Below are 27,764 nucleotides of genomic sequence, written 5' to 3' on the forward strand. Positions count from 1 at the left end.
CAGCATGAACCACTTTTCAGCGTGCGCTTCCGTGGCATTAAGCGCGTTTGCATTGGTGTTCAGCTGCCACCACCACCCACCTCTAGAGTTTTTTCATCTTTTATAACTTAAGTCATGTGTCTCCCCTCCCCCGACCCCCGGGAACCACTATTCCGCTTCTGTTTCTGAGAATTTCACTACTCGAGGGTTCGGACCAGTGTGCGTCATTCAGTATTTGTCTTTCCACGTCTGGCTCCTTTCACTTAGTGAAATGTCCTCAAGGTTCATCCTTATCGTGGTGTCAACATTTCATTCCTTTTTAAGGCTGAGTGATGTTCCGTTGTATGCGTGTGCCATATTTTGCTTATTCATCTATCCACCCATACCTGGAGGAAAAACGACAAAGATTCTGATGACTTAGTTTGGGAAACAGCCGATCATTTTTCCATGACATTCTTTCGGTCAAGAACATTACGAAGGCCAGTTTCAAAGGAAAGGACATTAGATTCCATTTCACAACAAAAGGAGGAGCAAATAATTTGGCCAGTATTACCTGTAATCTACTACAGGCTGATACCTGTCTGATATATTCATTTTAGAGGGATAAACCGCATTTTTATTAAAGAAATGCAAGGAGACCGATCTATTATTCAGTTTCTACCATTCACAATAGGACTATACACAGAGCAATGTGCTTGCCAGTCAGACCTTTGCATCTTTCTTTTTTTTTTTAAAGATTTTATTTATTTATTTTTAGAGAGGTAAGGGAGGGAAAAAGAGAGAGAGAGAGAAACATCAATGTGTGGTTGCTGGGGGCCATGGCCTGCAACCCAGGCATGTACCCTGGCTGGGAATCGAACCTGCGATGCTTTGGTTCGCAGCCCGTGCTCAATCCACTGAGCTACGCCAGCCAGGGTGTCTTTCTTAAGAATATGAAGGACCAGGGCTCAGCCATAAATTACAGATTTTACAGAATGGAGGGGACAGCCTTTTTCTTCCTGTCCCTTAGGACTGGTTGTGAGTGACATGTCAGGTTTTCTTCTCCGTGATCCTCAGCCCGGAGGAGGAGGCTTCCTTCCGTGAGTGTGCGCAGTGTTGAAAGCAGGCGGGTCTCTGGTCCCAGCCTTGTCCAGCTTCCCATTGGAGGCTCTGAGCAGGGGTTGCCTTGAAAGTCCCCTGAACCAAAGCACTCTCGGTCACAGGGTATGGTCCGGTGGGTGGGGAGGGGGTTCTTTGCCACCCTTGGTTCCGGATTCCTTGCCCACCTGGTCGCTGGGCACCTCATGAATTCAAGGAAACCATCTCCCCAAAGTGTTACATAGAGCACAACCCCATACACTTGAAGGTCTTAAGTAAAAAATAAGGAGGAGAAAGCTGACTGACAGGCCAGCCATTTGAACCAAGACAGACCGAACATGACTTAATGATTCTGAATTATTAGATTAGACTGTTTGAATCAGACTTAATGTTTAACGAAGTCTCCAGAGACCCATACACCAACTAGTGACAGAGTTTTGTGCAAAAAATCAGACTTCTTAAAAATAAAAAGGAAGAAAGAGTAAAAGAGAGAAAAAATAGAAAGACATAGAAAAAAATATTCATTCATTTATGTATCTATTTGTACATCTTAATTGCAGTGTGAGTTAAATGTTTGATTCTTCTACAATACATACCATGCCATATCAAATCAAACCACAGGCAGGTTCCTGAGTGTCCTACAGCTCCAAACATCACACTGAGGGACGGGCTGGTGAGAAAGAGCAGGAGAAGCTGGGTGAGTTCCAACCGGAAGCTTGGGCGTGGGACAAGAACTCAGCCCCTCCCACTGGCACAGGGCGGCCAAGGGCAGAGTGGGCATAGGAAGGAATCCGGCTGTGGCAGCTCTTCTCCAAATCAGCCTCCCGAGGAGGAGGTAGTGGGTGAAGGAAAGAGACATTGACAGCATCCACGTGAACTGGAGCGTTTCATCTTGTAACCTAAGCGTGTTAGCATTCTCTTAAGGCGAGTGAAGGGAGGCGTGCTTCATGATCCACTCCCAGGACTATTCCTGGCTTCAGCGTAAACTGTGAAGTAGTATCTGACCGCCTTAGGGGAAAAGCTGAGTCAGTACTAACAAACACACAGAAGAGGCGTGGAAAATAAAGAGATACGTTACCACTAAAATAAGGAAGTTTTGGAGGCAGACAAAATAGCCCGTGTGGGGAAGCTGGCACCCTCTAGTCTGAGTGCGTGACATTTCTGCGTGAGTGGGAGGGAGGAGAAGGGTGCTGCTGGGTGCAGACCTGGAGCTGGGCGGGGGAGGGCCCCCGTGCGGGGGTCGCCTACCCTTCAGCTGGGAATCCGGATAAACGAGGAAGAAGTGACGATGAGAAACTGGCTGGCTCTAATGTTGCTGTCACTAGTGGAGTGAGCCAGCGTTCCACCAGCTGCGAACCCTGCAGAAGGGAAATCCGATATGTGGATTCTCGAGTAAGAGTTTGTGACGTCTGAGCAGGCAGATTTATGCTTCTCCTGTTGGATTCACAAACGTCATCTTGGTGCCTTTTTCCTTTCCTGGACACTTGTATTTCATGTGAATCATGCTACGTGTCTACGTACAGCATGAAAATTGCGGGGGCGGGGATGTTGTTCTCTAGTTTGCTTAATTACACTGAGACTGTTCTGTTACACCCCAAGAAGAGAACCTTTCACTGAAGTCTTCATTCACTAGGCACTTGGGTCTTAATCACCGTTCTGACCGCAGTGGGCGCCGAGACCAAAGTGAGATCCCTGCCCTCAGTGTTGCTCTCCGTTCTTCTTCCTTCAATGCAAGGGCAGACCCAGGTGTCTCCCAGCTCTCCGAGGCACAGTGAAGACCAGGCCCTCACACCTAACCAGACTCTGCTGGAGGCTTTGGATAGTGAAATGAAGTTACAACACAGTGAAGAAAAAGTTTAAACTAGCTGCTGAATGTGATTTCTGAATGTCATAGGCTGACCCTCCTTACCTACCCATTTCAGTCCCTGACGTTTTACTGTTTTAGGGGGAGCCGACTCTCCCTAACGGGAATGGCTGGGCCTACCAACACCATAGGTGGGCCTATCACCACCTCTAAGGCCTTGTGAGGGGAGAAGCCTGTTTCCCCAAAAGTCTAGCTTCCCAAGAAATGTCACAGTCAACAAGGATACAACCCCACCCACAGGGACAGCTTTGGACAGCTCAGCTTTGCACTGTCTTGAACCCCTCTGCTGCCGCTGCACCTTGACTTTTCCTTTCTGCCAAGTCCACATTGCATTTTTTAAAAATTCTGATTCATTTTAAAGCCACATTTATGGAGGTTTGCCATATGTAGAGTAAAATTCTGCACCATTTTGGTGCACAATTCTTTGAGTTTTGACAAACAGGTCACCACGTCACTGTTATCACGATCAAGAGGAACAGCGACTCCTTCACCCCCCAAAATCCTTCAAGTCCCTTCTTAAGGAACCTTCAGCCTCAGGTGAACACCGCCCTGTTTTCTGTGCCTACAACAAACCCGGGTCTATTCCATGACGTCACATAAACGGAGTCATCCAGCAGATGGTCTTTTATATCTTCTTCCTTTCACTTAGCATAATGAAACAGATTCACCCATGAATAAAGGCAGTTACTTCTTCCTTTCCAAGTGATTGGTTTTTCTTGATTTTATTGGTTGTGCAAACAAGCGCCTCCAGAAATATGACTGAAAGTTCTGAGAGGGGATGTCCTTGCTTCTCTCGAACCTCAGTCTCTCGCCACTGTATCAGTTTGCTAGAGCTGCCATAACAAAGCACCACAACAGTTTTTTTTCTTGCAACGTGGGAGTCTGAAGTCTAAGGTCAAAGTGTCAGTGGGATTGTGTTTTCCGAGGCCTCCCTCCTCTGCTCGCCGATGGCCGTCTTCTCCCCGTGTCTCCACAGGGTCCCTCCCGGTGTCTGAGTCCTCACCTCCTGTTCAAGAAAACCAGTCAAATTGCGTTAGGATCCACCCTAACGACCTCACTTTAATTTAATTCCCTCTTTATAGATCCTACCTATAAAGAGTCACATTATGAGCATTGGTCGTTAGCACTTCAACACGAATATAGGGCAGGGCATGATTCAGCCCATAACAATAATTAAATATGATGTCAACCATAGGTCTTCATAGATGCCCTGTATCATCTTGGTTAGAATTCCCTTTTACTTCTAGTTTGCTTACATTTGTTAAAAAATGATGGATGAGTACTGAAATTCATCATTTTTTTCCTGCCTCTATTCAGATGATTATGTGCTTCCTTTTTCCATCTGTTAATATGGTACATTATACCAATTGACTTTTCAAATTTTAAGCTAAACTTGTATTCCTGGGAATAAAGAGAGATGCTGTAACACAGCTTAATTAATCTTCATTTACTACAAAATGCAGAATAAACATATTTCTTTTAAATACATAACCAAATAAAAACAAAGAATCGGGAGTGGGTGGAAAGAGGACCAGAGGGTAAGATTGCTCATTCTCCATTCTTTCTTGTACCATTCATTTGGCTGTTGTAAATTATGCGCACATTATTTTGGTAGAACTAAAACAATTTACGTTAATTATGAAAAAAAAAAAAAAAAAGGAAATCCTCCCCATCCCTGAGGAGAATTTTAGTTTGTTCTAATTACAGTTTTGACTCCGCTGGGATTTTGTGTTGGTTCAAGGTGTGTGAACTGGAAGAGTCTGTTTTCTCTCCTGATTAGGTCACAAACTCCCAGAACAATTTAGTGTTGAGTGCTATTTCCCCCCACGATTTGTGAACACTGTTGGTGATATTAGGGCGTTTCTACACTGTGTGTGTGTCCTTACCCTGGTGCCGCATTGATTCGCGCTCGAGTGGAATGAGTTCACTGCGGTGGGGAAGATCAAAGAAAAAAATGGGACGTGCAAAGGCACAGGTTTGTGAAAGCAGGTGGCTGGGGCGTGCATCGTTTGGAGGGATCTGCGAATAAAGACATGGTAAAAGCGGAACAGTAAGTGGCGTTAGAAAAAACGCAGCCCTTGGCACGCAGTCCTTTCGAGAGCAAGGACCGAGCTTCCTAAGCAGGAACCCGCCGGTGAGCTTGACCCCAAGTCGGAGACAGCGAGTACCAAGGTCAGCCGCAGAGGCAGGCGGAGCCCGCGCCGGCGCAGCACCGGATTGGTGGCGGCCTTGGGGGCGGGGCTGACGTCCGGACGCGGCGGCTCCCCGAGTCCCCAGGCGTGATGAGCGCCAGTTCGGAGGCGGCGCGGGCGCGGCGGCCCGGGGTCGGGGTGGGAGTGGTGGTGACCAGCTGCAGGCACCCTCGTTGCGTCCTCCTGGGAAAGAGGAAAGGGTCGGTCGGAGCTGGCAGTTTCCAGCTTCCTGGGGGTCACCTGGAGTTCGGGTAAGCAGACCCCCGCGTCCGAGCCGGGGTGGGGGAGGGGGGAGCGGAATGTGCCCGGTAGGACGAGCTCGTGCACTGCGTGCGCAACGCGGAGCGGTTTCCCGCTGCTTTGGTGGCCTCCTTTGGGGCCCCGCGTGGCGGTGGCACCGGCCGACGGGGCTGCAGATCAGGACCAGATGGGAGAAGGGTGCTCTCGCCCACTCAGTCCTTGCATCTCTGCGCCGGCCCTGCCGCGGCTGGGAGTTGGTTTGCGATGTGTGTTTTTCTCAGTGCTCACCCAGAAAAGGCGCAAAGGGAGTATTTGTAAACCTCGAGCAGTCCAGCGTGGTCAGTTAAGAGCTTTTCGAGGTTTCCTGGGGATTTAAACGCACGCAGGTGTCCTTACTCTAGTGCCTGCCCGCGTAGGTCCAGCTGCGGGCTAGAGAAACTTCCTGAGCCTCAGTTTCCCCGTCTTTAAAATGGGGAAGGAGGACGAAGTACTCGTGCAAGGCCTCTGCTTTGGCATTCTGTGATTTGAGGATATATCAGACTGGCAGAGAAAGTTGGACAGTTAAGAGGCAGTTCTGCCTGGGACTGGGCCGAAAGGTGCCTTCTGCAGTGAGAATACGGTTTGAGTTAATAGCAGACAAACTGCGTCTAAAGCATTCGGGCCCAGTGCTTGGTTTTCCTTTAGTTCAAAAGTTCCAGACCTACATAAAAGCAGAGGAAATAGTAAATCCTTCTGAACCCATCATCGGCTGCTGCTTGTCTCATCTTTGCCGCTGTCCCCAACAGACACAAACACCCTTGTTTTCCAGACCAGTTCAAAGGAAATCTCAGAGATCCTATTATACCACCCCGAAACAGTTAAGTATGTACCTGTAATAAACTTTTAAAAACAGCCACGCTACTATTTTCACACCTAACAATTCTTTAATATCATACCCAGTCTGTGCCATTTTCCCCAATTGTCTTGAAAGTGCTTTTTGACTGTTTTGCACCAATGGAGATCAGAGGAGAGGCACGTGTTGCCTGAGGTTAATAAATTTTGAAAATCTCTAACCTTAACCCCGCCCCCTTCCCCCAGGCTGTGTTGAAGAATTTGGTCCACCTGTTTCTTATAAAGTGGTAGTTAGAAGTAGGGGTTTGATCCTATAGTGCCTTTTAATCAGACTCTGTTCTTTATACACTACGGAATTCTTAGGACCTTTTAGCACATGGAATTTTTAAAAGTCTTTGGAACTTTATTTTTTATTTTTTTAAATCTGTATATTTTTAAATTGATTTTAGAGAGAGAGGGGAAGGGGGTGGAGAGGGAAACATCGATCTGTTGTTTCGCTTATTGAGCTTCTCGTATGTGCCCTCTGAGTGGGAGTCAAACCCACAACCTTGGTGTGCGTGTGGGGGGAGGGTGCTGTAACCAACTGAGCTACACAGCCAGGGCAGTGTTTACGATTTTAAAAAGCATCAGTTTATCACTTTCAGGGAATTATGATGACCCATCAGTTCATAAATATGTAGATTAAAGAGCAAACTGTGCGTACAGACACACCGTATTAGTGTGTCAGTTGGTGGGCATTAGCCAACCTTAGAGCACAAACGAAGCACTAGTGTAACTGGTGTATGGTTGCTAGAGCAAAGGCTAGCAGTAGCATTCTTAATAACACAAGGTGATGTTGGAGTCTTGACTAAATATCGACTGATAAGAGCCAACATTGAACTTCAATGAGCTTTTTACTAAGTGCTAGATATTTTGTACGCTAAGCTCTTCACATGTAAGCCTTTACTTACCTGTCTGTAGCTGTATGTAACTGTAATTGGTATACTGAGTAACTGGTAACTGTATGTAACTGTCTGTAACTGGTATACTGAGCGGGCTAAGTTTGATGGAAAACAAACAGGAAATGGCTTCAGTTTCTCCTTCCGTTATCTCCAAACAGGATCTGTCTTTCCCGTTGCTGCCGCTCCACGATGTTTCCTGCAAATTCTCCTGTTTTCCTGTCTCTTGATTATGAAAGGAAATCCCATTTTGGCCACTATGATCCACTCCCGAGCATTTCTCTCTTCCCTGTGGAGGTGGGGGGTGGTGGGGTGGGCTGCTGTTTCGCTTTCTCCACCTTCTCCTCTTCTCCCTGTGTCTGGGCTCCTTGCTTCTGCAAAGTGAGGGAAAGAGGGGCCGCAAACTTTTCAGGGGCCTAGTACTGCTGTTGTCCATCCGTCCATCCACTGGTGCTTGCTCAGAGCAGATTCGCACGTGTGCCAGCTTTCTCGGGGTGTGGTCATTGGTCGTCTTCTGGAAGCCTTCTGGGGACTTCTGCTCTGCACAGCTCCCTGATGTGGGGGACTGACTTAGGGTGGCACTGGCCCCCCTCCACTGGCTCCTGCTTTTAGCACACCACGCTGCATTTCCTTTCTGCTGGGGTCCCCCGCCGTCTGCCTGGCCCCAGAGGCATCCGCAGTGGGAGTAACGCTTTCGCCGCTGCCCCTTTTCCTCGCTCAACCTTTGTGGGCGGCTCCGGCCGGTCTGCTTCCTTCCACGTTTCCCAGGTGGGAACGAGCAGTAGCTTCTGTGTTCACAGCCCTGCGGGCGGGGGCCGCGTGTATCTGAGAGATACACACCCCCATGAAACACACAGTATAACCTAGATGACGGCTTGAACATCGTGGCATAACAGTCACGTACAACCGTGCAGCCAGACATGACCTGGAACCCATGCACCCTATATAGGTACCAGTATTTAAGGAAAGACTGTGTGTGTCTCAGATCAGCCGTGACCTCGGCGGGGACGAGCATCCCCACACACCGAGGGACCCTTTTCAGCCTCACCCAAGAGCTGTCACCCGCCCACCACCTCTACTCGGATGCGTTGCCGGGACACAGTAGAGTGTCCTGTTTTCCAGGGAGAGCTGGGAGGAATGCGCCCGGAGGGAGACCTGGGAGGAGGCAGCGCTGCGCCTGAAGCATGTCCGCTTTGCCTCGGTGGTGAACTCTTTCGTGGAGAAGGAGAATTACCATTACGTGACCGTACTCATGAAAGGAGAGGTGGACGTGACCCATGACTCGGAACCTACGAACGTCGAGCCCGACAAGAATGAAAGTAAGAGAATTATGCATGATGATGCTTTTTTTTTTTTTTTGCTTTGATTTGAAAGAATATTATGTCAGCTGCCCCAGGAGGAGAACTCTATTCTCTGCACATAGACATGTAAACCTGCTCACGCTCTGGCGTCATGAGGACAGCCCGGGACAGAGAACGGGCCGGTGTGCATTTTGACTCATCCACGGAGAGCTCTTGACCCCTGGGCAAGTTGTTACATTATCTTCTCTCTCTTGCTTTTCTCATCTGTAGTAACAGTGACTGCCTCACGGGGTCGCTGTAGGGGAGAAGAATCACTACGAGCCTAGTGAGCACTGTAAGCAGTAAATGTTAGCTTTAGTATTAGTGTTTAGTTTAGTTTTTTTGTTTTTGTTTTTGTTTTTTTTTTTTACAAACTCCAATTTTGAACGAAACATTCACTGTGCCTCCTTCCGGCGTTTTCTCGCCGGTGCCCGAGAGGCAGTGACCTCCGTTTACAGGGAACGGCCCGCCTGACGGGACAGTGGTCTGGTGACCTTCTGAGCGCTCTGGAAGCCTTTGGGGCAGTAACTGATCTTTATGTTACTCCATGTTAAACATTGTTCTTGGGGCTTTGCATGTATCACCTCTCTTCAAATTTCATACACAGAAAAGGAGCTGAAGAGGAAAATAGTAAACTCGATGAGTAGGTTATTTGCCTTGTGAAGAAGCTTTACTCGAGTGGCCTCATTGTGGGCCCGCCCTGTAAATATTTAATTTCTCTTCTAAAATGGAAGACTCTTCATTCAGCAAACGCTGTGTGCCAGACACTGGTCCAGGCAGGTGCTGAAGAACCGGTGGGGTAGGAACGAAGTCCCTGCTCTCCTGGACTTGAGCTTTTCACAGGGCGGGAGGCAAGGGCAGCAAATCAGCAGGTACTTTATGATAGAGACTGACGATAAGGATGAGGAAGGAAACGCCCAGTAAGAGGGGGGAGCAGATGGCCGGGCGGGGCCTCGGGGAGGGGCCGTGCTGTTTGCAGATCCAGTAAATCACGTCTGACCGTATCAGAGATGGATTCGACTGAGTGAACCCAGGGGCATGTTCTAACCTAAGGTCTCTTGAGTCACACGAATGTCTTAAATGAAATAACTGTTGACGGGAGGGACCTGGTCTTCCATCTGACGCAGGTAAAGAATTGCAGATCAGCAAATCTATTACCGTGAAGTCAGTTTGTTAGTGACCCGTTCCCATGGAGACAACGGGACTCGGTCGAGTGAGGGGTGGAAGGCAGAGTTTCAGGGCAAAGCAGGGCGGCAGGAGCGAGAGCGGCTGAAGACAGGGGGGCAAGGCCTCGGGCAGCCTGAGGCCGGGTGGCCAGAGGACCGGTGGCCCGAGAGCCAAGAGCCCCCCGAGCCCCCGAGAGAGAGGGTTCTTTATTCTGAGGACTCATGCAGTTGGTGGAATAGGGGGGGGAAAAAGTTACATATTGATTAACGGGTGAAGGTGGTGCCAGCTTTCCTGGGGGATGTGATGACCCAAACTCAGGGATGTGGGGGGTCTGTTAACCTGAATCCTTACCCTGCTCCAGACCCCATTTGTTCATCTTGTTGTGAAACAAACGTGTGACAGGAGGCAGTTCATTAAAGTTGGGGCGCTTTCCAGAGTTGTTTATGGGCTCTTCCTGTGAGCATCAGGGACTCCCTCGTAAAACAGTGACCAGAGGCAGGCAGTTCACCAGAGTTGTTTTGTGGGCTCCTTCTTTGGGCGCTGGGGACCCTCTCCCGCAGTCCAGGCCCTGGGACGGAAGCACAGTTTCCAGGCTTCCTTTCCCAGACAGTGGAAACGCTACATAGAATTTCAAGGACTCTCCTCTTTTTCCTGACACAGTGTTTCTTGGATGTTGGAACACCGGCAGTATGGTCAGACCGGGCTCAGGACTCTGAGTTAGCGTGTGAGACCTGTGTCCTTCCTCCTCCCTGCCTCGGTTTACCGTTCATTCTCCCCAAGTGGCGAGGGGTGCTTCCTGGCCGCCAGGATGCCAGACGCCGGCCGGGAGCAGCAGCACCGGCCATCCGGGGCTCCTCCTGTGCGGTGGTCTCCTGCCGCATGGCTGCCTGGGACCCCCTGCACTGAACTAGCCGAGTGCGAGCCGAGTGCGAGCAGAGTGCGAGCCGAGTGCGAGCCCAGCGGTCACGACACTGCAGCACCGACGGGGGAGGGGGGTTTCCTCACACCGGCCCAGCCAGCTCCCCAGCTCTGCAGAAACCAGCCGGCTGGCAGTTGGGTGCGGACCCCGCCTGCGCAGAGTCGCCCTCAGACCCCAAAAGCTGAGAGCTCGGCTGCACAGACAGCCCCCACTTCCCACGCCGTGCGGAAGGCCCGGCCTCCTGTACTTCTGATCACGTGGCTGTGCACCGCGGCTTCCCACGGCCCCTTTGCCAGGGTCAGCGACGTGCTAAAATGGCCCACAGGCCTCAGGAAAACACTTCGCTTACCTTACCCGTGTGTTGCAAAGGGCGTAACTCAGTAGCAGCCAGAGGGAAGAGATGGGCGGGGCCGGGCGGGGCGGGGGGAGGGCGCGGGGAGGGCGCGGGGCCTCTGCGCCCACCCAGCGTCCCGGCCCGCCCACCAGCTCGGAGGCTGTCCAGGCTGAGTCGGGTGGGGCTTTCCCGGAGCCTCCGTCACCGAAGAGCTTGGGATGGATCACGTGACTGTCCCTTGGTGGTGACCTCAGTCTCAGTTTCCCCTCCTGTCCCCTACGGCAGGGTTGGGGGTGGGGCCGAAAGTGCCCCACCCTATACTCACGCCCTGGTCTTTCTGGTGACCAGCCCCCACCCTGAAGCGGTCTAGGGGTCCCCGGCCGCCAGGCCCCTCACTGGTCTAGGTGGGGCTGAAAGGGGTATTTTGTGGGTAAAAAAGATGCTCCTCTCGTCACTACCGCTCGGGAAGTGACAGAGGGCTCAGGAGCTCCCTGCCCGGGGAAGAGGCGAGGACCACGTGTGTACTTCTCACACCGCTCACCACACACAGCAGCGCCCCGAAGCGGCATCCAGAGGCCGTCAGCTGGCCCGGGGTGAGTTAAAGCTGTTCACGCCTCGGGGGGTGGGAGACGGGGACGCAGGTAAGAAACGTGCCCGGCTCGCTGGCGATGTTCCCTGCAGGTCCCTCCGACCTCTGACATCGCTCGGCACCCCAGATACAGTGAGGGGCTGGAGGGGGGAGAGGCCGGGACGTCAACAGTGAGAACAGAAGCCAACAGTCTTGACGTCCGCAAGCTGTGGAGAGAGCCCGGTGATTAATTGGCCTTTTAATATTAAGTTGAAATTTATGCCTATTTCCATATGAATATTTCTGGTAGGACTCAAGTTTGCTTTTTTGTGAAGCAAAATATATATTGCATGTAACTGAACTTGCAAACACTAGTTTCGAGGCGTCAGGTATTCAGTCGTCGGCACAGATGATGTTCTTCTCTGGATGGCTTCCACTGCCGTTTTAAAGGGTGGCGGGAGCTTAGAGATGCTGTGCTCTTCCTTGCGAGGAACCTGCCGTGTTAATGCGGCGTGGCCTCCAGTGTATCAAGGTCTGTGCACTTGGGTTAGCCCAGTAGTCAGACGAAAACTCCGTCACACGAAATCCGGGTTTCACCACAAAGTAAGCCTTATAAACTTGGCTTCGTGTTCAAGTGGCAGCATGGTTTAAATGACCTCCATTCTCTTCTCAGGTCTTCACTCGAAACGCAAAACCGTTTGTGTGGCCACGCTAACTGCATAGCGCTGCTATGGCGCTTGCAGAAAAATCTTTTTAAACTTAACTAATTTTTTAAGTTTAGGTTAATTTGCCAAAATGAGTAACCTTTGTTTCCTTTCATCTAAATAGATTTGGTGTCTCCTCTTTAGGCTGGGAGTGGGTTCCTTGGGAAGAATTTCCTCCACTGGACCAGCTTTTCTGGGCGCTGCGCTGTTTGAGGGAACAGGGCTACGACCCCTTCAGAGAAGATCTGGACCACCTGCTGGGCTACACAGGGCATCACCCGTGGATGGAGAAGACGACCTGACGGACAGAGACACGACAGAGTAAGGTCCGCTCGGAGGAGGAAGTGTCTGTATTTCAGAACAACTCATTTTATCCAGGAAGTTCCTTATCGTTGCGGTTTCTTTTCTGTCTCTTAATACACCCGCACCCTTCCGCCAGTGCGTGTGGCCGACGTTCCGGGAGTGCGCAGAGGGGTCCTCCCGAGGCCACGTGGTGCGTGACACTGGAACGGAGTGCGTGCGGGAGCAGACATGGGAACCGGACATCACGGGAAGGCGTGCAGATGCGGGACAGTGCCGCTCTTCTGTTGTCTGTTTCATAAAGTTCCTCTTCATGGGGGTTACTTGTGTTACCATGAGTTCTGTTGTTTATGCGTGAATTAATAAAAAGTTCTCGTCACCTTTTAGAGGATGAAGAAGGGCAGTGAGCGCCTCGGAGAAACCTCCCAAGTGTGAGCACCAGGCCAGTTGGGTGCAGTACCTCCGGTGCAGCCGCACGCCCCAGTTCCTCCAATAATGTCTAAGATGCAACTAGAGTTACAGAAATGACTTTCTCAACTACACTGAAGGTAGTTTAAAATAACAAAATAAGGAGTATAAATAAATTAGTTTATTCACAGAAATTATAATAATTACAGATAGTACAAACTGAGGCCATTTCTCCTGTTCCTGCTGGCAGAAGCTAACAACTTTACTGTTTAACTCTGCTGACTTTAGAGAGAGAGGGAGGAGGCTGGGGTGGGGGGGAAACCGAGTTGCTGTCCCACTCGCTGACACACTCACTGGTGGATGCTCGTGCGTGCCCTGACCGGGGAGCGGCCCACCACCTGTGTCCCGGGACCATACCCTGACCGACCGAGCCCCCGGCCGGGGCACAGCCTTCACCTTCAGCGGGGGGTTCTGCTGTCTCAACTTGGTGCGCGTTCAGTGACCCGCCGCCCTTTCCAGATAATCCCACTAGGAGGCCCACTGGTGACAGGTGCACAGGTCACTTCCTTCAAGCCTCACCCCAGGACGACCGTGCACCAGTCCAGCGCAGCTGACACAGGGCAGGGCCGGGCCGCACTGCATCCTCTCCCCCCCCCAACAGTGAATTCTGATTATCCTCCAAACAGTCACCGAGTGATTCAGAGCCAAAATCGTTATATTTGCTTCAGAAGAAAGTCCACCATGACTTTCTGTGGGGGCGGGGGTGCAGTTCCGCTGCAGCCGGCACCGCCCTGCTCTCCCCACCGGGTGGAGCCCCGCAGGCGCCGCTCAGTCCGAGTCGCTGCTGCTGCTGGAGGAGTCCGTGGACATCACCTCCACGTCGTCCTCGTTCTCCTTGTTGTGCCCGGGCGGCTCCAGCAGGAAGTCACTGCTGTGGTTGGGCGGCAGCATGTTCACGGCCATGTCGCCCGACTGCCAGGGGTACTGCGGGGCCAGCACGTCTGGGGGGAGAGAGGCGCACGTAAGAACGTTTCTCCCCGTGACCGCCTGATTCCAGGCGCCTCTGTGCTCCGCGCAGGTGTCTGGGGGCGCGACCCTGGAGGCCCGGCCCGACCACAGCCTGCGAGAGCCGCAGCCTGCGGGAGCCGCCACGCAGGGCAGTCTCGGCGGGGCTGCGCCTGGGAGTCGCTTCCAGCGTGGTCCTGGAGGTGAGTGCAAGGCCCACCGACTCCACCGCCACCTGGGAAAGCTCTGTGTGCCCTTTACGTGTGTAAACAATCTAATATGCTCTGTACTGCGTGTTACGAGTGTAAACTGCGGTTTAACCTTTGGACCCACACTTCTCACTGGACCCTGAAACCCTGAGACGGTGGCTCCCTCGCCAGCAGCTGCAGTACTAAGCCTTGTCAGTAGAGGGCACCGGAGGGCCTCTCCTCTGGGACCCTTTGCTTCGTTTCCCCTCTTGCTCTGTGGCGCCTGGCTGCTGACCTCCTGGCCATTTTCAGGGCCATCCCCGAGGCTGCCTTCCCAGCAAGTCTCACCATTACCCCAAAGCGTGGCCTTCTGGTGAGTCTTCCTGGGATTCTGGTGGGTCATTTCCTCCCTGGCAGCTCTGGCCTGTGACCCCCTCATGGAGCTGCTCTGCCATCCAGGGGTGTCACGATGTGAGCAGAGTTCTCGGGCAGGGGCGGGGGAACCCTAGGCACTCTGCCGTACTCCTAGGGTAGCGGCTGCTCCTCCCGTGATGGGGCACCACGGCCAGGAGGACAGGGAGCAGCACCCAGGGAACCAGGTGCGCAGGGGGGTCCCAGGCCGCGCTCTGGCTCGTGCTCACACTGGTGCTCCCAGTGAGACGCCAGAGGGGCGGAGCGTGTCCGGAGCACACTGGACGGTGCGAATGTTCCGGGGACACAAAGGCACGGGCAAAGCACCAAAAAGTGGCCAATGAACAGGGCAGTTTTCTCCTTAACTTTCTAAATGTTCTACCAAATCCAACAAGCCCCTTCTACAAAAGATAACATACGGGGAACGTGAAGTACTGTAAGAATAGCACAAACCCGTGTGCAAAGCTTGAGGAAAGCTGAAACTCAGAATAAACCAAGTCTCACAAAAGTGCTATTTTATACCATTATTAACAGCCTACAAGAAGATTTTTATGCATTTGTTAAGTTGGGGGTCTCTCAGGAGTGCCTTACCTTATAATCCTTAAACTGAACATATGTATTTGTTACTGTTTATACAGTATGCTCCACAATTGAAAAGATCATGTTTAGAACCATGAGAACAACACGAGAGAAGCCCGAGGAGAACGGCACCGTCACAAATGGGAAGGAGAAACCCAGTCTGCCCTGTTCCGTAACCTCCACCCAGAACAGTCCTTGAGCCCGAGGAAGCGGAGCGCGGAGTGCGCGGCCGGCGCCCTCCCGCTGACTCACCTGGCAGCCGGCCTGCGGCCAGTGCGTCGCCGGGCAGGTGGCCGTTGACGCCGTTGGCGGAGGGGTTGTTCATCTGGCCCAGCAGCCCGCTCCTCATCTCCAGGTCAGTCGGGTACGGTCTCCGCGGGTCCCCTGGGGAAGGACCGGAACGCAGCAGACTTCCAGTTAGACCACACGTGGCTAAGCATTCGTTACCCCCTCCCCCCGCCCCCCACGTACTGGTTTTCCTCGGTTCACTTCGAAAAACTGAAGCTGTATTTTCAGTTTTGGAATACAAAGGTCATCTATCAGTTGCTACTAAGTGAGGATGTATTTATTGATTTTGGGGAGGGACAGAGAGAAACGACAACATGAGAGAAGCGTAGATCAGTTGACCCCCGCCCCCGCCCCCGCCCCAGCTGGGGAATCGAACTGCAGCCTCCTGGTGTACGGGACAACGGTCTGGTGGACCATCAGGAGCCAATGACCTTCACTTCCAACCACAAAAGCATACTAAGGAGCAGTTTTGGACTGATAAAACCTTGGCCAGATTTGGACCATTACTCAGTGATATTTCTCACCAACTTCCTATTACCCCAAACACTGTAGCTATCCTTAGTTGTTTTAATCTGGCAAAGGGACCGAACCACCACTGGGAGTTGCTCAGGCTGAGGTCACACTGTTCCCTGCCAATGGCTCGTCCGCTGTCCGGTGGCACAGCCGCGGCTCCTCTGCCGCCTGTCCGGCTCCAGCTCTCCCCAGCCCCACTCGAGAGCCATCGGGGACCCGGGGCTTCCCCTGTGCCTCCCGGGGGCCGGGCAGTCTGCGCCCCAGGCCGGGGTCTCTGCGGGAACCCTGCTGGCTCTAGGGGTTGGCCTCTGGCCAGCCGGAGTTCTAACCGGCACATAACCCTACAGCTACAGAATCATCACACACTCTGCTTGTCAGGATTACTAGTTCACTGTTATTTTTAAAAAACCACACACAGTCCGCAACAGCAATGACACTGTGGAAAACCAAACTGATAAAACCCATGACCTATAGTCTTAGAAGCCTTTAAGGTTTGAAGATACACAGATTTACATATTCTGTGTTTAATGCACTCCACATTTTAATCTACTTTTGCGCACAGCCACCCAAGAACCCTCAAGCCGCTCACCCCAGCGGGAGGGGCGTCCTTACCGGGAACCCAGGTCAGCGGGGCGCACACGGCGTTGCTGGCGCTGATCCTGTGCGCGTACTTGATGATCTCTTCCGAGGAGATGGCGCCTGCGGGGTGGGGAGCCGGGCAAGCACGGGGGTCGAAGATGCTCACGCCCGCTACACGCAACACTCAGTCATCCGAAGACGACATGGTCTGCGCTCCCTGCCTTCCCTGACATCTGCGTGTGCGTCACGGACGTACATCACGTGTGCGTGTCCGAACTGAAGAGTGTGACGCCCACTGCCGTGACGGAGGCGGTAACTCCGGGAGACCACGTGTGGTGCTCAGGGACCCCAGTTCCTAGCCCCCCCCCCCCCCCCCCCCCCGCTGACTCTGCGCTCCTCTGCAGGCAGCAGCGGCAGCACACAGGGAGAGCGGGGTGCCCGCCCCCCAGGGGCGCTCGCTCGCCGTCCCGCCAGGGCGGCGGCGGCGGCGCACACGGCCACCCGGCCCCGACTGGGGGAGGAGGACGCCCACCGCACCCTCACGGAGAGGGAGGGAGGGAGTGAGGAACAGCACACATGGCCCACCCTGAGTCTTTAGAACATGTGTGCACCTACGTGTTCACGCTGTTCTCGGTACATGTGTTTTTACAGATCTAAACACAGCCCGGAAGCACATGCACCACGTGTCACCAGCAGCTCTCTGAAACGAGGGGAGCAGGGTCAGACGAGCTGAGGTCACCAACTGCAGCTGCTGGGGGGGAGCACGCAGGCCTCTCGCTGCGACGTGGACCCTGGCAGGCACCCCGGCAGGCACCCGGAGGGCCCCCCACGGGATGGAGGGCAGCAGGGGGGCGGCAGGGGGGGCGCTGGCCGCCGCCCGGCAGAACGTACACGTGCCCCAAAGCCGCGGTTCCGACTCCGCGAGGTCCTCAGCCCCACTGCGGGGGACCCACGGGTGTCCGCCCGCCTCTGCCCTGTCTTCCCAGCCCAGTGCAGCTCCTGCTTGCTTTCGGCCCCCAGTCCTCTCCTCTCCTCCCGCCAGTTCTGCAGGCCCACTGTCTCCATGGGGACGTTCGGTCCACAGCCATAACTGGCCGCACGTGACTGCTGCCCACCGCCTGAAAAAGGACGGGGTTCGCAGGCAGGGCGCCCGGAGACAGCAGACCCTTTACAGTGAAAATGTATCGGAACCTTCTGACGGCAGCAAACGGTCACTAACAATACTTGCATCATTTTCTTGAGACTAACAGTTGAGTTTTTTCAGGTCATTTGGTGTTCCCACAGTACTAACCTTTTCTTGCCTTTTCTATGGATTTCAGTTTTTCTTTTGCTTGGTACACAGCTGTTGCCTGAGGAACATTAAGGAGAAATAGGGTTTATTCCTGACTGCATCAAGCACAGTTTTCCCTTAATTCACACCGTTTACCCTGCAGGGCCGACACCCAGCTGGACGCCCCCACGGCTCCCACGGAACACTCTGGAGCAGCAGTGAGTGAGTGTCACGGGCATCACGCTTACACGTCAGGAAAGAAACACATTCCTGAACGAGTCTTCATTCTCAGATTCGCTGTTGGAAACAGTGTACAGACTGGACTGCTCACTGACGCTTCTTCTTTCTGTCTTCCACCACAGAGGAGACACACGGACCACTGTCCTTTCTCCTGGTCCGAGGACAAAACGCCTACACATCCTTGTCGTTTGCAGGGCGTGTTCGGGGGCGGATGCTCGCACCCCTTCACACAGCACCACTACGCCCCGGCTCACTGCCTGCTCCCGACCGCCCCAGCTCCCACAACGGTACACACACCACGGGCAGAGTGAGGGAGCCCCGGGTCCGCTTCCCCACCCAAGCCCAGTGGTTAAGAGTATGGCACTGGAGAGATTTAGGGTTAAACGCCATCTCTATTTTTCATCCTCCTTGAGCAAGGAAGCCATTCCTTTCAAGTCTCGGTTCCTTCATCTTTAAAATGAGAAAAGGGTTCTGGCACCCAGCACTGCCGTGAAGGCCAAGATGATGCAGGCGGTGTGCGGCGTGTGCCAAGCACGGGGCCTGGTGGGCGTGACTGCGGCTGCCGGGTGTCTACGGGGGACCCCAGCGCTCACTGTCTTCAGCTCGGGGCCTGATCACAGGCCTCACAACTCAACCCGAAGAATGCAATCAGAAGTGCACAGGAACGAAGCTTTTCCGAAAGGACAGTCACCAAAGCATTAGCTGTGTCAGAAAGTTAGAAAATTAAACGAGGAGGATACAATTATGGGGAAAATGCGTAGGTGTTAATGAAGAGTGACAAAGCCCACCAGCAAGCACCCCGCTGATTGCCGTAAGGGGAGAAACACACACGCCCGGGACTGAGACTTGCACCGAACGGTGCACGGTGGCCGTCTCTGAGCAGGGGGACTAAGGCCATTTCTTCGTCCTCTGCTTTTTTGCATTTTCTGAATATCTTTTGATAAGCAAGTATCACTTTCCCAATGAAAACTAGATTTTATTGTATATTTTTAAAGAAGTATCTACTTGGGGTGTTTCTCCAGCAGAAGTGGTTAATCCACCCTGAACGTCTCCGGCTTCCAGGTGTCGCAGCCCCTTTGACACATTCTGAGAGATTTCCCGGGGTTGGGAGGCCAGCAGTGCCGGGCCCACGCGAGACTCACACCCAGCCATGTCTGCGACGCCACACAGCAGTTACATTCGTTCATGTTTAGTGAAACAACCGGGCAAATGATGGCTAATAAACTGCCTCTTTGAAACAGCAGCCACGAAGAAGAAAAGAAAAAACCAGCACCCTTGACACCTACCCTGACCCCACCTTGTTCAGGATGGGAACTAAACCACGTAACTTTTATTTATAAAGTCGGTGCATGTTTTCAAGTATTTTTATAACTAAAGTAAAGACTTAGAGTATTAACAACTAATACTTGTTTCAGGACATGAGAACAGTAAAGCTTCCCACGTCTACAATCCAGTACTGTGTGATCTTTAAATAACAAAAATGTGGTTCAGTCTGTCACCTTCGCACTTGGAAAATCAAGTTTCTGCCACTTCAAAATACTAATAATAGACTTATTTCTCAAAAATACATTAAATAGCCTCGACTGGCATGACTCAGTGGGCTGGGAGTCGCCCTGCAAAGCTAAAGGCCCCGGGTTCAATTCCCGCTCGGGGCACATGCCTGGGTTGCAGGTTTGGTCCGCTGGCTGGGTGGGATGCGTATAAGAGGCAACTGGTTGATGTTTCTTTCCCTTTCTTTTCCTCCCTCCCTCCCTCTCTAAAAATAAATAAATTTTTAAAAATTGATAAAATAAACAATATCTTTGTTAAATAACCCGACTGCCAACTTACGAGTATCTGTTCGGCTTCCTTTAGCTGTTTCTGCAGCTGCTGAATATCACTGTCTCTCTTCTCAACTTCTTTCTCCAGAGCCTGCATCTCACGGTGGGCCTTCCCCTGACTGAATGCCAGTTTCATTAGTTCTTGAAACTCCCCGTCCCTGTGAATTAACAGCTCCAGCACCTGCGCAACACCGTTGATTAAAGGAGGTAACAGCATTAAACAGCTACATTCCAATGAAACAAAGAATCCACCTGTTAATTTTGGGGATACAAAATTTTAACATCTCCAGATATTGTTAATCCTTATTAAAAAGAAAAATAGCCTATTTATAATTACTTTGGAAAACAGATTAAGATTGTCTTCTTTTTGCAGTTATACTCTATTCTTTCATACAAAACAAAACTACTCTTTCCTAACTAGCAACATGCCAAAAGGAGCTAGTTTATTCATCTCCCAGGGAAGGAAAAATTTTAAAGTTTATTCTTGAAAACATAATGCAGTGGAGGTTCCCCTGAACTCTGGTACTTGAGATGATTTTAGTTGGCACCAAGAACTTAAAAAATCTTTTTTATTACATATTTGTGCTAATGTTAGAAAAATATAACTGTCACACAGAACCTGTGATTTAATGCCTTGTCCTCTTTAATAGGATAAAAGAGTGACTTCAAAAAACAGTAAATCAATTTTGGCAGTAACTGTGAAGGTTAAGCAGCAGAAAGTTCCGGTTCAAATCTCTAGACTCTCATGGATTAGCAGCAGGACGAGGGACGGTCACCTGACCCCCGGAGTCTGTTTTCTCAGCGGGAAGAGGGCGGAACAGCAGCACCTGGGCACTCAGAGTCGTCGCGAGGACTCGTGATGTCATGTATGCCAAGTACACACAGGAAGGCTCCATGAAGGGTGGTCACCCCCCCACTACAGGAGATGCCACCTGATCTAAATACCCCTATTGTACTGCCTAATAGGAAGTAATATATCTTAAAGGCAATTGCTGTCAAAATTCAGAATCAGTTTTTAAAATATTATCATAAACGTGTTAAAGACTGAGAAACACAGACACGCGCTCTCAAGTCCTTTTGGTGTTTAGTTCCTCTTGCTTGTGTAAGCTACACAAAAGACGGAGTTGCATCCTGTTGAGAACTTACATTAATTAGCCCTAGGAAGCGTTTTCTGTAAAATGTGTATTCCATTTACTAGGCCTACAGTCCACATTCTTCTCAAGTCACAGGAGAGAAAGCTAGGTTTCCATTCCTTAAAAGCTTTATTTAAAAGAAATCACACACCAGAGCGAGTAGTACACATTACTTCCAAGACAACTCGTAAGAAGTTTACCCAGTTTGACCTATTTTTATGTACTACCGGAGAGCAGGAAAAATTCTCTTCAGATTTTATCGTTGAGTAGAGAACATTATTCAACCAGAGTCAGAAGAGCTGGGTTCTAGTCCCGCGTGTCCATGAACTTTTAGCTCCTTCCTTCACCCTGAAACACTCTCACTGGAGGTCACGTGGAAGACCACTCAGGTCCCTTCTAACTGTAAAGTCCGCATGTATGCAAATACAAAAATAACGTGGCGGCCAGAAGGTTCTCACTGGGCACAGCCCTCAAATACGAACAGTCCTGGTGAACACTGCACAGGAATGCTGGGCACTAAGGGCAGACGAGGACTCGCAGAGTCGCCCGCTCTTACGAAGCGCCAGGAGGGCGAGAGCGGACTGTGCAGGTCTCAGGTAAGCCCTGAGCAGCCCGGGCGCCCGGCTCAGAGCAGGCGCTCACTCGGTGCCTGGGGACCAAGTCAGGACTCACAGTTCACTTTAGCTCATTCTGTATAAATTCATAATGAATCACGGATGTTATTTATTAATAAAGCATCTGAAACTGGGATTCTTCTATTAACATATTTGTCTCCAAGTTCTTTTTCTGAAAACAAACAAACAAACAAATCCCACCCTAATATCCTGTAAGTGAGCAGCTTTTTTCGACTTGCAGCCTTATCTGGTCCCGGCCCCGTTGAGAGAGTCGGTCCTCGAAGGAAACGAGTCCGGGGCACCTGCGTGCAGAGCGCACCGATTTCTCTGCCCTGCACACGCAGCACGAAGCGACATGAAGATAATCACGGGGTACCGGGTAGGGAGCAGCGGTTTATCGGACCCTGTCTTCTGTACTGCATCTTTGAAAAGGTTAATCCTTCCTGTTTTCTCTTAAAAAGCTTTTTCAAAAATTGTGGCAAAACACCCCCACATGCTATAAAATGTACTCTCTATAAAATGTTTGAACCGGGAGAGATGTTTCAAGATGGCGGCAGAGTAGGGGTGGATCTCGCACTCACCTTTTCCAGGACCAAACTGGAAATACAACTAAACCGGGGAACAGTCACCCTGAATGACCAAGCAAAGACCAGCTGAGTAGTTACGTCTGTGCCGCACGGAGACTGCCAGCACAGTAGCTCGCAGGCCACGGTCAGGGTCAGGGTCAGCCTCCCAGGCGGCCAGCCTGGGGGCCGGGCCTGTGCGCGAAGGGGCCCACAGCAGTCCAGACTCACTCACCCTCGGACGTTCCTGGAGCACCCAGCTCGGGAGATCAAGGAAAGTGCACCACGGGGTCCCCCTGGACACCTCCTACTTAAGACCACCCCACCGAGACTGGGAGTCACAGCAGCTCTAATGCACAGAAACAAGTACAACAGCCCGAACAGGGAGTCGGGGCAGCAGGCCCGAGGGAAAGAACAGGAGGGGCCTGCAGGAAAAGAGCTAAGTAAGATGGAGGCGGGCAGCCTACCGAACACAGAGTCCACAGTGATGGTTCCAAGGACGTTCCAGGACCCTAGTGGGAACTGCAGCAGCATGAGAAAGGACACAGAAACCAAGAAAAAGAACTGGTCGGAAATGAAGAACACCACATCGGACACAGAAAATACACGGGAAGGAATAAAAAGTAGGTTGGATGAAGCCCAGGATCAAATCAGCAATTTGGAAGTTAGAAAAAAACACCCAGCAAAGCAGCAAAAGGAAAAAAGAATGAAAAGAATGCAAAACACCCAGCAAAGCAGCAAAAGGAAAAAAGAATGAAAAGAATGCGGCTAGTTTAAGGAAGCTGGGGGTGGGGCAGGGGAGGGGCAACTTGAAGCATCCCAACATCTGCATCGCAGGAGGGCAAGGGGAGAAAAGAGAGAACAAGCGAGGGATTGAGAACCTACTGGAAGAAACAATGACCCAAATCTTCTCCAACCTGCTGAAGGAAAAAGACGTGCAGGTCCAGGAAGCACAGAGAGCCCAAAACAAGATGAGCCCAAAGAGGCCCACTCCAAGGCACATCATAGTTCAAATGCCACAGGTCAAAGACAGGGAGGAAATCTCAATAGCAGACAATGACCTACAAGGGAGCTCCCATGAGACCATCAACAGGTCTCCCAACAGAAACCTTTCAGGCCACAGAGGACTGGCATGCAAGCATCTTCTCCGACCACAGTGTCATGAAACTGGAAACCAACCACAGGAAAGAAACTGAAAAACGCACTAAGTCATGGAGGCTAAATGACATGTTACTAAACAATGCACGGGCTAACAACAGGAAGGAATCAAATGTTACCTTGAAACAAACGAAACTGAGAACGCAGGAACCCAGACTGATGGGACACAGAGAAAGCGATCCCGGGAGGACACTAGAGAAACCAGGAAAATCTCAGAACAATCTAACTTTACACTTAAAGGAGCTGGAAAACAACAACAAACAAAGCTCGACGTGAGCAGAAGGAAGGAGACAATAAAGATCAGAGCAGAATTAAATGACACGGGGTCTAAAAAAACAACACAAAAGATTAGCGAAACCAAGAGTTGTTCTTTGAAAAGATAAACAAGACCAACAAACCTTTAACCAGACTCACCAAGAAAAAAAGAGGAAGGACCCAAATAAACACATAGGAATTTAAAGAGAAGTAACAACTGACACCAGAGAAATATAATGACTGTAATTAAATATTATGAACAACTATATGCCAACAAATTTGACAACCTGGAAGAAATAGATAAACTCCTGGAAACATACAATCTTCCAAAACTGATGAGTGGATAAAAAAAGCTGTGGTACATTTACCCGATGGAATACTACGCAGCCGTAAAAGGAGGGAACTCCTACCTTTTGCGACAGCATGGGTGGACCTGGACAGCATCATGCTGAGTGAAATAAGCCCGTCAGAGAAAGACAAGTACCCTAGGATCTCACTCATTCATGGAATCTACTGGACAGAATAAACTGACGAACACCACCGAAACAGACGCATGTACACATGGGGCAGACCAACAGCTGTGAGGGCGGAGGGGAGCGCGGGGGCTGGATGATATGAGGGGAAGGGATCAGCTGAAGAGCATACATGCGTGACACACGGACACAGGCGACAGTGTGGGAGGGTTAGGGGAAGGGGGAGTGGGGGCTGGGTGGAAGTGGGCAAAGGGGGGCAATGGGAACATCTGTCATAGTGTCAACAACAAAAATAAAGGAAAGAAAAGTTTTAAACCAGAAAAAAATGTGTTCATTGAAGAAGATCAGGAAGCACAGAAAAGCATAAAGAAAAAGAAATCGACCTGTAAACTCAGCGTGTACAAAACCAGGAGCCTTCATTAACACTTGCAGGCCCTTTCGCTTCCAATCTTTGACAGGCTGCCTTGGGGAGAGCAGTCCCACAACCTGGGGCTGACCCTCTGGGTTCCTGGACCCGTCTTCCTCTCCATCTAACCAGCCTTTATCGGTTGATTCAAAAGATAAAAATGAACAAGTGTGTGACCGGAACTGAAACTGGAACAGCAAACAACACCGAGAAACCCCCGACGACTGTTCCTGGAGCACACCGTTTCCCTACAGAAATGTATCAATTTAACAGTTTCAGTGAGTAACTTAAAAGATCCAATTTTACCATTCTCACAGAAAGCAAACAGGAAACTTGCAGAAATTATGGTTTGCTTTGGTACTGTTTAGAATTAAAAAGGAAGCCACTTACTTGGTTTTCCTCTCCAGCCTGTAACAACTTTTGGTTTCTTGAAATTGCCAGCATTTCTATGAGTTCCCTTAAAAAAAGAGAGGAAAAGTTAAAAAATCAAAACAAAACAAAAAAACAAAAAAATCTTCACAAAGTAAATACATGAGTGGCCCCCTTAGCTCACCTCCACCAGCCCTGCTGCTTTGGCAGCACCCACAGCCCCAGCGCGTGGCTACCACCCCCTAGTCCTCACCAGCTGCACTGCACTCTCGCTGGCTGTGTTGTCAGACTGACTTATGAAAGTTTTACTTGCTACTGTAATTATATATAAATCGATAGCCAACACATACATAAACAGCAATGATATATGACTGTGAACGGAAAAGTCATTTCTGTAAAAACCACAGCTACGTGCTTGGAAAGATTCCACAGAAGTTGGAAAAGGGCAACAGTGAGAGCCAGGGGACAGTCAGCAAGCTCAGCAAGCTCTGCCCAAAGACACCTGGAGGGGGTGCCTCACGTCACTTTACAGAAACCAGGCTAGAACTGGCAGCCAACGCCTTAGGGGTGGTTTCTGCAGGAAAAACTCCTACATTAGGGCGGTCTGCAGGCCAAACCTTTAGCTGTGTGGGACGACACCCCCGCCGAGCCACCTGGCCAGGCACGACTGAATTTTTTTACATTAACCAAACAGGTATCAGACAAAAGGGATTCTTACATACTATAGTAAAATCCTGTCTGTCTAGAAAGCTCATTTAGTCGAGATGCCAATCCTTTAAGAAAACTAGTATATAGAGCAGGAAAGGCTGACGGGCAGGTAATATTTATATATGAGCTCCAAGCTTGCTGATAGATGAGAGTTCTCAGAGATCACGCAGGACCGGACAGCTTCACAGTTGCTACCTGACGCTACTACTCAGCCCCAGCGTTCATCATAGCTTCCGGCGGAAACCTACACGCTGTTTAACTTCCGGGGTCTGTGTGCTTCCATCGCATCATTTCTCGGTGTGCTGACCTAGTAATCTGGTAAATCATGCTCGCTGTGGCAAGGACTAAATCACAGCAGATAACACGCTGACTGGCCATACAATGTATAAAAATTTATTCCAAAGCTGTCAGCGGATGCTGGCTGCAGAAAAGGCGACAGCGGAGCGGGATGAATGAATGATCGATCAAGCGGGAGGTGGAGGGCAAGGCCCGACTAGGGGCTGGGGAGCCTGGGGGAGGCGGCAGTGAGGGGCATGGGGGCAGAGGGAGGCGGTGGTAAGTAACAGTGGAGGAGGGCTTCACCTAGTGCACACTAAGCAGGAGAATATGGACTCCAGCCCATGGGGCAATGGGACCCTAACAGATGCTTCAAAGCAGGGCAGTGATCTGAGATGCCCTTTAAAAAGCCAGCTGTCTGCTCTTGGACAAAACAGACAGAGTGAAGATGCATGAAGGCAACTAAGGCTGTTGGGAGGCTACATGAAGTAAGATCTATGATCGGGCCCCCGGGTCAGGGCACGGGCAAGAATCAACTAATGAGTGCATGGATGGGCGGAACCGCAAATCCATGTTCTTCTCTCAAAATAAATAAAGACTTATGATGGCGATGTAAAATAGTGGGGATGGGAACAAAAGGTCAAATCTGAGCAAAATCATTTTAACATCCGAGTGGACGTGAGGACATTAAGAGGGGCTACCACTGACCACTCTCCCTAAAGAAGACGGAATAAGGCGGACCCGGATCTCATCCGACGCCTCTGCGGCGCAGGACGCGTCCAGCCATCCCGAACCAGTGCCCGCCCGCGTCGTGTGTACTCGGCGGTCCGGCTACGCGCCAGCCAGGGAATCAATCCGGCCGCCGCGTTCCTCCCATACGGCCAGTCCTTCCCCCGGGACGCCGGGGGACCCGGACCGCGTCCCAGGGCTCCCGGAGCCCGTAAACTCGGCTGCTGCGTCCCTGTTGCCCGCCTGTCTCCCCCGTTGGCAAAGAGGGGGCAACTCCTCGTTGACCCCGAGGCGCGCGGTCACTCCGTTCTCCCGTCGCTCCGCACCCGCCGCCGTCGAAGGGACTCGCCCCGGCGATCACTAAGGTCCGCTATGGCTCTGACAGTCTTGGGGTGCTAGGGTCACCGTCATCACTAACAGGTCCTCGAACGGGGGAAATGCCGTCTCGGAGCCCCGGAGGGCGACAGACGCTACGACCACGACCTCCGCGCGCCGGCGTCTTCCTCGCGGCCGAGACCCCGAACCCAGCGCTAGTCCCCGCGCCCGGCCGGTCCGGAGTCAGTGCCCCGGACCCAGCCCGGCCCGACCCTCAGGCCTCCGGCCTTACCTCGACAAGACCTCCAGGTCCTCCAGCGCAGACAGCAGCCGCTCGCGCGTGCTGTTCCCGCACGCCGCCCCCGAGCCGCCAGCCGGCCGCTCCTTCTCCTTCTCCGCCAGCGAGGAGGCCGCCATGCTTCCCACGAGCCCGACGCGGCTTCTGCGCGCCTGCGCGCTGGCGAGTACAGGGGGCAGGCTCTGCGGACGAAGGGCAGGACCACCGAGGAGGGGCGGTGAGGTCCGGACAGAGCGCCCCCTGTGGGGCTGGAGGTGCACTGCGGACGCCGGCGCCATCTGCTGGGCCGGAAGGGCTTCTCGGGTCTCAAGCCCGAGGACCGGCAGATGCTACACGGTCAAGTTCAGCGCAAACTTTTGTTCTGCAAGCTGGAATGGAAGGCTTCTGCACGCATTTAGGCAGTGGAAGGAAGTATGCGATGGCCTAACTCTTGTGACAGCTTCTTCGTGAAACGGACTGTGTCTCCGCAGTGTGAACCTCTATTTAATCTGCATTCCCTTAACACTATTCCCGTTCGGCTGCTTGGCCTCTCATGAGGGTGGAAGCACCGTGGCAGGGGAACCATAATCCTTCTTGTTTTTCCTCCAGTTTTTCTTTATGGTGGTAAGATACACATAACAAAGTTTACGGTGTGAACCATGTTTGAGTGTAAGATTCAGTAGTAAATATTGAATACATTCAAGCCCTGGCTGGCTAGCTCAGTGGATTGAGTG

General features: G+C 51.6%; 2 protein-coding genes and 1 long non-coding RNA gene across 3 annotated transcripts in view; 2 read left to right on the top strand and 1 right to left on the bottom strand.

The window, feature by feature from the left end:
* LOC118497295 overlaps nt 1-19,770 on the top strand; it is a 25,123-nt gene extending 5,353 nt beyond the window's left edge. Inside the window, exons 2-3 of the long non-coding RNA XR_004899819.1 lie at nt 1,002-1,007; nt 19,426-19,770. This is a non-coding gene — a long non-coding RNA (uncharacterized LOC118497295). The remainder of the gene's footprint in view (nt 1-1,001; nt 1,008-19,425) is intronic.
* On the top strand, nt 5,179-12,531 carry NUDT15 (nudix hydrolase 15). The gene is made up of 3 exons (XM_028526254.2): nt 5,179-5,363; nt 8,244-8,440; nt 12,298-12,531. Exons 1-3 carry the CDS (start codon nt 5,203-5,205, stop codon nt 12,453-12,455), a joined length of 516 nt encoding a protein of 171 aa, XP_028382055.1. The 5' UTR covers nt 5,179-5,202; the 3' UTR covers nt 12,456-12,531.
* MED4 (mediator complex subunit 4) lies at nt 13,135-27,210 on the bottom strand. The gene is made up of 7 exons (XM_028526751.2): nt 27,046-27,210; nt 24,747-24,813; nt 19,765-19,935; nt 17,716-17,773; nt 16,458-16,544; nt 15,297-15,428; nt 13,135-13,862 (listed from the first exon to the last, which is right to left on the bottom strand). Exons 1-7 carry the CDS (start codon nt 27,168-27,170, stop codon nt 13,690-13,692), a joined length of 813 nt encoding a protein of 270 aa, XP_028382552.1. The 5' UTR covers nt 27,171-27,210; the 3' UTR covers nt 13,135-13,689.
* Nucleotides 27,211-27,764: the final 554 nt, after the last annotated feature.

Source organism: Phyllostomus discolor, chromosome 11, assembly GCF_004126475.2.
Source record: "Phyllostomus discolor isolate MPI-MPIP mPhyDis1 chromosome 11, mPhyDis1.pri.v3, whole genome shotgun sequence".
NCBI classification, from domain to species: Eukaryota; Metazoa; Chordata; class Mammalia; order Chiroptera; family Phyllostomidae; genus Phyllostomus; species Phyllostomus discolor.